Here is a 9,270-nt window from a genome sequence, read left to right as displayed (position 1 = left end):
CTGTTGTTTAAAGAGCCCTCTGAGGAAAAGACCACTGAGATGGGGCAGCCCTGTACATCAGTCAACACAGAGCTGCTTTGTGTGAAATGTTTTTCTGTAGTAAGCTCTCCTCCTGATCCTGCTGTTGCCTCAGACAGGTCCCCAAACTGTGGTCTGCAGAGCTCTGTTGGGTGCTCTGTAGGGAGTTACCTGTCACATGCTGCTGGCCCTTCTCCTTGCTTCCAGCTGCTAAGTTGCATGAAAAGAAGCTAAAAACTACATTTAAACTCTTATGGCCTACCGTCGCTTTCACTTTGACGCAGTTGCTGTGGTGGCCACGGGGATGTTCACGTGACTGCAAAAGGGAGGGAAGGTGCCCAGGACCCTTGTCCAACTTTGAAGAAGTCTTGAGAATCTCTGGTCTCGGGGTACGTCTACATGGTTAGCTCAGGTACCGGAGCAGTGAGGCTGTGCAAGCCCAGCCAACAGCCTGGGGAATTCCTCAGGCAGTAAAACTTCATGGCTTCATTGCTCCCATACCAAAGCTAACTTGATTAAAGCACGCTCAGGTGGGTGTACACCAGCTGCACTCACTCCCTGTGACTGAGTATATTGACATACCCTAGAGGACCTGTCTCACTCGCACAGCCCCAGGGGTGAGGCTGCAGACTCTCCACATGAAGACCCAAGCAGCTCCTAGCAGGTAGCTGTTTACCTAATAACTAATAAGATGGTCCCCTCCTGCAGCCCACCTCTTTCAGCATTGCCATGGCTGAGCAGGCTTGCGATAGATGTGGGAACTTTGCTTAAGTTCTGTTATTTTGTTTTCTTTATTGATAGTTCCCTTGTTTTCTTTTCCCCTAGTAAGCATTCCCCCTTGAGTTTACACCAGGATCCCTTAAAAGTCCTGATGAGAAGGGGGAGGATGGTCCCGGAATTAGGGTATTTGTCTGGGACTTGTGGGGTTCAATTCACTGCTCTGCCACAGACTTTCTCTATGATCTTGGGCAAGTCTCTTAGGGCTTATCCTTACTGCAGGGTTAACTCAGGCTCTTACTCACCTGTTGCCCCTCGCCTCCTCCTGTCCACACACAAAACCTCTTCCCCAAGCGTGGTGGGGCTGCCAAAGCCGGAGTGCTGTTCATACTCTGGCTTGTAACCTACCCATGCGGCAGTGAGGACCCAGGTTCAATCACTTGAGTGTTGCTAGTTCTCCAAAGCCTTCCCATGCTTCCTCCCCTGCACCCAGGACAGACAAGATTTCCCACAACTCACTGGAAAAGAATCAGAGTAGTGGCCCTGGGAACTTAGGCTGTGCCCCCCAAACACATCCTCATGAAAGCTGGAGGGATGCTGTGGAAAATACTTATGGATCCAGGCATCTGTTCACATTGCCTGTGAGCTACCCAGGCCCAGGTCAGTATGAAAGCCAGTCAGATAATAGTAATGTGAGGGAGGTTAACAAAATTAATGACTAGCTCTAACCAGTGCCTGTCCAGCTGATGGGCCCAGTTCCTCCCCCCCCCCGCAGACCAAACTAGTGATTACATCTGTTTTTCTCCTGGAACATATTAAAATAACAATAGATCCCACCCCTCCACCAGGAGCAGATAAATTCTCACTCCTCCCTCCCTGCATTCTTCCCCCTGTCTCTCCTTCCCCACCTCCTTTTCCTTCCACTTCCTATGCCCCCCCTTTTCTGAACCCCGTGAGCAGTGTGTTTCACCCCCCCCCCTTTTCTAAACTGAGATGGGGGGAGCTGCAGAGAGATGGGGGGCAGAGGACAAGGGCAACGTCACTTTCCTTTTCCCGACACCGGCCCAGTTCCTGCCCCACATGTAGGCCGGTACACGACACACCCCAAAGCCCTGCCCCTGGCAGCAAGGAGAAACACGCCACCAAATAAAGCCAGATCAAAAGGGGTATTAGCTGGTAATCCCATCGCAGCTGCGGGGGCAGGGAGGGGAGCTCCCCCTCTGAGCTGTGAAGGGGGGGTGTCTCCGACTGCCAAGCCCTGCACCCCTGGATCTGAACATGATGGGGAAGGGGGGTAGAGATTAGTACTTCTCCCCTCCCCAATATCCATACGTGGGGGGGGGGGGCGCGGTCTTGCCCCTCGCTCTCCAGATCTGGGCACCCTTTGGGGGTGTAACTAATCCGCTCCCTGATCTAGCCCCCGAGCCCCCATTCCGACTGGGCGGGAGGGGACCGCCCCTCTCCCTGCCCCCTTCGCTGCCCCGCTGGGTCCTCCCTGCCAGCAGCAGCTGACCCGAGTGGGGAAAACCTGCGTCTGCACCAGCTCCGCCCCTGCTGCCGCCTTCCGCCCAGCTGCGCGCCCCGGCGGGGCTTATGGAGGCCGGCGGCGTCTGGACGCGCAGCGCTGGAGAGGGCGGCCCGGAGCTGCAGCGGGGCAGCTGGACCAGGCGGGTAACTCTCGGAGCCGTGCCTGGGGCCGGGGACGCACAGAACAGCCTGTATAGGGGAGGTGCCGAGGGACATTAAACCAAACTGTAAAGCCTGTGTATGATGGGAGCCGCTTCCAGCCTGGGGCTGCCTGGAAGAGCTTCCTGCTCTCTCCCGGAGGGCTGGGGCTCCCAGCGGCTGCTCCCTCTGTCCTTGCTGGGGGCTCAGACCCTCCTGGGGCTCTCTAGGGAGTGCTGCCCCCACAGAGCCCCCCACCTGTCCTAGGCAAGAGCTTTCTTGTGTCCCCCGGTGGGGAGAAGCTATGCTGGGTTCCTGGCACACCCGGGCACTTGATAAGTTAACTAGGGCATGCTGCTGCCATATATTGGATCGGGTCCCCCATGTGCCTTCCTCCCCCCCCCCCCCGCCCCGAACAGGACGTGGAATGGGGGTGGTGGTGGGTAGGGGGATGGCATCCACCTCACTGCGCTGTGCCCTGTCCCAGGGATGGGGCTGGCATGGTGGCTGGGGAGTTTTGAATGCCCGATTAAGCAGGTGGTGTGTCTCGCTTGTGGCCGTGTGCTCGCTCTAGAGGGCGAAAGCCCGAAGAATTGCCTCTCCCCCTAAGCTATCTACTCCCTAGCGTAGCTCTGCACCCAGCCATGCACCGACTTCCCCTCTCCTCCCTTTGTGCCCCCATCGCCCTACACACCTTTCCGCTTTCCTAAGCCTTTTCCGTGGCTTGTGCCGATATTAGATTACTATCGCGCAGGTGCTAGTTATCTCATTGTCACGCTCAAACCTTTTCTTTCTTCTCCAAACCATCCCCACACCCCCACCCAGCTACTTTTCATGCAGCATGCTGGCTGATTCACAGAGGATACCGCTCTGCTAGAGCAGCCAGCTAATGGACTTTAAGGCAAAGTGGTGGAGGTCTAGGCATTGGATGTAGAGGATCTGGCTTTGCCTCCTGTTGATGAGATAAGGTGTGTCTCATGGGATCAATTAAAAAAAAAAAAAGTAATTTCCTTGTGCTCTCCCTGTCAGTGGTAGGCACCCGTAGTCTCTAGTCTTGGAGTGTAAGCTCTTTGGGGCCGGGACCATCTTTGTGGGTTGGTGCGGAACCTAGCACAATGGCTTCCAGGCGCCATTCCCATACACGTGATGGTCTCTCAAATAGACCCGCAGCCATATGTTGAGCACTTGGCTCCACCATGCCAAAATGGGGCAGCAACACAGTCAAGATGTGATGCAAGCAGGGATGGGGATTTTGTGTCCCCCCCCCCCCCCCCGTGCCTCTCTTTGCCAGCTTGAAATGGGTGAAGTGGCTGTTTGTGAAACCTCTTCAAATTTCAGTACCGGAACAGGCCTGTGGAGAAGCTGATTGGCAAACGTGCCTATGTGGGGGGCAAAAAGGTTTGGTATGATGACGAAAGTACAGGGTTGAGGATGGTTCTGTGTGTCTTTTGCATCTGAGTCCTTGGGTGTAGCAGCTGGCGCTGATCGGTGTTAACTTTGGGGGTGGGGATCTTTTTAGATGGATTACTTCACCAGTAACGTTCTTTCTCTGTCCATTCTAGGATGATGCTCTCCGTCATTTTCCAGGTGACCTGCAGCCTGACTGCCTGGCTCTCCCTTTATGCCTGTTTCTGCTATTGGAATAAGCACCGTACTTACGAGTGGAGTTGCCGTCTGGTCACTCTGATGCATGGGGTCATTGTCACCTGCCTCTCTGGCTACGTTGCTCTTATCGATGGCCCCTGGCCTCTAACTCACCCAGGTATGTTTGGTGGAGTTTTGCCCTGGGACGAGTGATCTTCTCACTGAAAAAAGGCAGTGTCTCTGTCCTACTGCACCTGTGATCAGTGCAGGAGGATTAGTTCTCTCTCTTTAGAGCTCCCTTTGCTATCTCTTGATGTCTACACCAGGTCTCCCTCTTTCATGCTCCCATCTACGCTTGGAGCCGTGTTTTCTTTGCCTGCCTGTAGGCCAAGCTCATATGACCTCCTTGAGACCTATCTCCCTTTCTTTCAATCCCTGACTGCCGATCCCCACCCTCAGGCTTTCTTTCTTTTTCTTTTCTTTTCTTTTCTTTTCTTTTTTTTACTGTTTTCTCCCAGTTGTACTTAACAGTATGCTGAAATTCCTTGGGGCAGGGCCTTGGCTAAGCTATTGGGCAAAGTGCTGGGCACATTTCTAGACTTCATCCAGAATAAAGAAACTCTTTTCTTTACTCCCATCTCTGACTTCATCCCATATCCTGCATGTCTTGCTCATCCTCTGGAAGTCAGTGGGATTCCTGCTGTTGGTGTGAGGACAATGCCTGACTGTAACTTCCAGTATCAGGCCCCTAAACTGAGAGATCCCTCTAGTGGTGATAGACTCTCCCGCACGCACAACCCTGCTGCTTTGGTGGCTTATAAATAGGCTTGGTAGAATTCAGTGTTTCTTAACTTTGGTGGATAATATCAATTGTTCATTTTAAAACTTTTTATTTTGTATTTTTATAAATTTAAATGTTCACAGTTGTGGGAAACTATGTGGGGAGGTCAGATAATTATTTAATGACAGTAGAAGTTGAGATTCAAAGAGTTCAAGCTTTAAAGTTGTGAAAACACAAACTGAGAGAGACAAGGTGGGTGAGGTAATATCGTTTTTCGGGCCAACTTTGGTTGGTGAACGAGCCGAGCTTCTGAGCTCCACAGAGCTCATGGGCCCACAGACCTGGAGAAGAGCTCTGTGGAGCTCGAAAGCTTGGCTCTTTCACCAACAGAAGTTGGTGCAATAAAAGATATCCCCTCACCACCCTTGTGGCTGTCATATCCTGGGACCAACGTGACTACAACACTACTGCAAAACCCACCAAGTGTCAATGGCCCATGTCAAGATATAAAAAACAAATATCCTACGTCCAGAAATGATTTGTTGATAGAACTATTCATTCCCTTGTCCATCTGTAACCAGCCTAATTCAGAAGCCTAAATCACTGGATTTTGACTCTAACAAGTTCTCAAACAGCATTTTTCTTGCTTTCCTTATCTGTAAATTTCAATTGTTATTGATAGAAATATTTTGATGGGTTTGTGTGTGTGCAGTGAAATCAACATTTAAGGATTAAAAATCTGATCTTTCCAAGCCTGCTTCTAGAGGCCATTCATATCCCTCACCTCACCAGGGATGAATTCCCCTGCACAGACATAGCATAGGGCTGTCATAAGCAGCCATCTGTTGCCCCGTCACAAACTCTGGCACGGTGGGTGTGCCAGGGATGGGAGGAGTTGGGTCCATAGCGTATGGCACTACAAGAGTTCTGTCTGGTAGTCCATTAGAAGAGCCTATCCTGGGCTGCTAAGCAGCCTAAAGGAACCTGTGGGCTACCACACTCCTTCATTCCCCCTCTTCAAGCTTTGCCTTCTCAATTTGACCCAGAAGCATCTGCTACCATTAGTGCATGCAGCACTATAGAGTTTTAAGGGTATACACTTCGGATCGTAGAAATGGGGGAAGAGGACTGTGTGGGAGAGAGGGCTCTTGCTGGACAAAATCCCTCCCACCCAACAAGCCCGAGATGTAGAGGATGGTTTGTTTGGGTCCTTCGCTTGGTTTTGTCTTGCTTTACCTATTTAAGGTCATTGTCTCTGCCTGCAGACTTAACCTGAGATCTGAGAGTCAAGCTGGGTTCTTTCTGACTTGTGCATCGCCATGGAGATTTTTGCCTTCAGTGACACCTATGCTGTTCCATTGGTAGAATATACCCTCGCTCCAGTTGCAAAACTAACCGTTCTACTAACGACGCACAAGGCAGAGCCGACTTCAGCTCTCTTTGAGCTGTGTAGGCTCTGCTGTGCTAATGGAATTCAGAAGTAGTAAAACTGGGGGAGGGTGTCTTCTGCACTCAAGTTGGCACCTCGGACTCTGCATACACCCAGAGAGCAGATCTACTGAGTGAGCAGCCATTGTTTTTCATAGTCTGGTGAACTGTATTACTAGGTGTCCACTGCGTAGCTTTCCTCTTAGAATGGAGCCCTTAGGAGCATCCTTTCTCAGTTTAATGTGCATGTCTTTCCTTTCAGGGACGCCAAACACGCCTCTCCAGGTCCGCGTGCTGTGCCTTACCTTGGGTTACTTTATCTTTGACCTGAGCTGGTGCATGTACTTCAAGACAGAAGGAGATCTCATGCTGTCTCATCACACATTGAGTATTTGTGGCATGGTGCTCGTGCTGGGGCTCGGCAAGTCAGCCACCGAAATCAATGCCATTGTCTTCGTCAGCGAGATCACCAACCCGCTGCTGCAGGCCCGCTGGTTCCTGCGGGAAACTGGGTGCTACCACAGCTTCGTCGGGGAAGTGGTGGATTTCTCCTTTGTGGCTCTCTTTATGGTGCTGCGGATTGGGGTGGGAGGCCAGATCATGTATTCCGTGATCGTCTCATCCAGGCCCATATGGCTAATCAAGGCTGGAGGCCTGGCTATGTACATCGTGTCCCTGGGGTTCATGATCGCAATCTGCAGCTTCGCTAGGAGAAAAGTGTTGAAAAAGTACCATGCCTGGAGGAGTGCGAGTGGTGGGGACGTGCCCCTGAAAACCAATGGGCATCTGACATCTCATTAGCCTTGTGCTGAATGGACTAATGTGTCTAACCTGGCACTAAGGGGCTGGAAATCCTGGCCTGGACAGTTGAGTCCTGTGAGAGAGAGAACCGTTCAACACTGGCAATAATGTGAAATGGACCATTTAACACTGGTTATCATGAGCTAGGCCTGGATGAGCCGGAATGAGATGGTTCTGTGGGTGTCTAGCAAATGCTGATGGGGAAGGGAATCCTACAGAAGGGTGTGAAGGTACTAACTTCTCCAGCACTGTTACGGACTCAAAAGGGAGGCTAGCTACCACTCGAGCTGTTCAGTCTGCTCCAGGCAAACTGCACAGTCCAGGCACACTCTGTAACTCCAACTTACTTCTCGGAGATAGTAGGTCTGTGGGGAGTCTGATCTTCCCAGCTCTGTTGGCTGTGTGAAGTCGCTTGCTCTCTGCCTCGCTTTTCCAAGCTGCATAATAACATCATGCACACTTGGACGAGAGGCACCACACAAATGCCAAGTATTTATTGTGGTTAAGCTTGGTATCTTTAGAAGAAAAGTTGTTTTTTGAAGGGATGGGACTGTAGTTGGGCTAATAACTGAGGCAATGTCTTTGCCTGGTTGTTTCTAATGAAATGCCTCTTTCTCCCTTAGTCCTGCCTCTGCTATTGGTATTTATACTCACACAACCCAATTCTGGTCTTATTTGTGGCACTGTAACTTCAGTGGAGTTACTCTGGTGTCTCACTAGCAAAAGTGGGATCAGAATTGGGCCCATCTGCTTAGCACACTTCTTTTTAGAGAGGTCTTCCCATGGAGTGGTTCTTGTTGGCATTCTTGGCAATGCAAGACAATGGACTGAAGGGGCTATGGAGACCGAAGCCCACCCCTCACCCTGCTGCTAAAGGGATCCTTCCAGGGGAAGGATAGAGGAGAATCTTGTCCTGATTCCATACCTGCTCTGCATATGAACCATCTCCAGAGGTGTGAAGCCAGACGCTTTTGTTAGTGCTAAAGTCACATGAAAACCAGACACTGTTTTGCAGACGTGACCGTTCAATGTCTGTGCGCAGGTGTGTAGGCTTCAATGCAGTGCCCCTTCCCGGGCCTTGTTGCCCTGGATCTGACGCAATGGGTACCAGTTCTCAGGGGCACGTGTGTTTTCATCTCCCTGCACTTGCATTTGATATCCCTCTGGCTTTACTGTGTGGATTGCATTGTGCTGGAGACAGCCGCTCACCTTTCAGCTCTGCTGTAAAACCTCTCCTGTTACAGCTGAGGAACGAATGGCCATGGGTTGGCCTCAGGCTACCTAGGTTGAATTCCCCACCCCTTCTGAAAGTTCATCACGCTGGGAAGGGTGAGCCTTCCCCCTGCTCTATCAAAGCCATGGTGTCACTGCTACTGGGGGAGTTTGAAGATGGGATGAATGACTTTAGTGGGGAATACGGCTCCCGTGGTGATCGAGGGTCTTCTATTCCCCACCCCCTTATTCGGAACCTATTGTTGCTGCCCGGCTTTGCGCTGTTATCTGCCTTGGGGTTGAGGGTGGGGGAAGCGGTGCACTCAGGTGAATGAGGAATGCAACAGTGTGTGAGAGGTGGGGTAGTGAAGGGGAGTAAGTGGGGGGAGAGAATCTCATGTGGGGACAGGAAAGGAAGCCGCAGTTGCAAGGAGCAAGTCGAAAAATGAAGGGGAATTGGAAGAAAAAGAGAGACGATGCAGCCTCAAAGGTGGTTAAATTTATTCTGAATGCGTTATGGCTGGCAATACAAATGGAGTCTTTATGGAAATACACGTGCAAATCAGCTGGAGCCCTTGGCTATGCTAAGGTTGTGTGACGGGACTAGCATGAGGCATGAACTCCTTGCCCAAGTTTGATTATTAATGCTCCAAGCTGATAAGATTTCTAATAAAGTGACAGTCTTTTGTAACATACATTTGCTGTGCACCGTCTCTCTTTAAACGCAGGATGGTAGGACCCAGTATGGTTGTGGCTTGCTTGCTGACCTCTCTCCTAAAGCAAATGCATTGCCTTCACCTGCTAGCTGCTGTACTCCAGAACCTTTTTGGGTCCAGTTCTGTTGGCCAAAGCATCTGCTTGACAGAGCAAGGAGCCAAGAGATGACCCAGAAGTCTGACCCAGAAGTACTTGCTTTTCTCTCTCCCCCCCTGCACGGCTGTGGACTTGATTGGGAGATGGGTGCTCAATGGCTTAATTAGGCAGGAGGCTGATTAGCTGTTCCCAGCTGATGGATTGATGGTTCTGAATAGCTCAAGGAGAAGAAGGAAGTGCAAGAGGAAAAG

At 51.1% G+C, this 9,270-nt stretch overlaps 1 protein-coding gene across 1 annotated transcript; it reads left to right on the top strand.

The window, feature by feature from the left end:
* The first annotated feature begins 2,370 nt into the window (after positions 1-2,370).
* Positions 2,371-8,198, top strand: LOC140901638 (TLC domain-containing protein 5-like). The gene is made up of 3 exons (XM_073320837.1): positions 2,371-2,406; positions 3,963-4,162; positions 6,456-8,198. Exons 2-3 carry the CDS (start codon positions 3,964-3,966, stop codon positions 6,992-6,994), a joined length of 738 nt encoding a protein of 245 aa, XP_073176938.1. The 5' UTR covers positions 2,371-2,406; position 3,963; the 3' UTR covers positions 6,995-8,198.
* The last annotated feature ends 1,072 nt before the right edge of the window (positions 8,199-9,270 follow it).

The sequence above is a fragment of the Lepidochelys kempii genome, chromosome 22 (genome assembly GCF_965140265.1).
Source record: "Lepidochelys kempii isolate rLepKem1 chromosome 22, rLepKem1.hap2, whole genome shotgun sequence".
Taxonomy (NCBI): domain Eukaryota; kingdom Metazoa; phylum Chordata; order Testudines; family Cheloniidae; genus Lepidochelys; species Lepidochelys kempii.
Note: the sequence above shows the minus strand (reverse complement) of the source record. Positions and strands in the feature narration are given on the sequence as shown.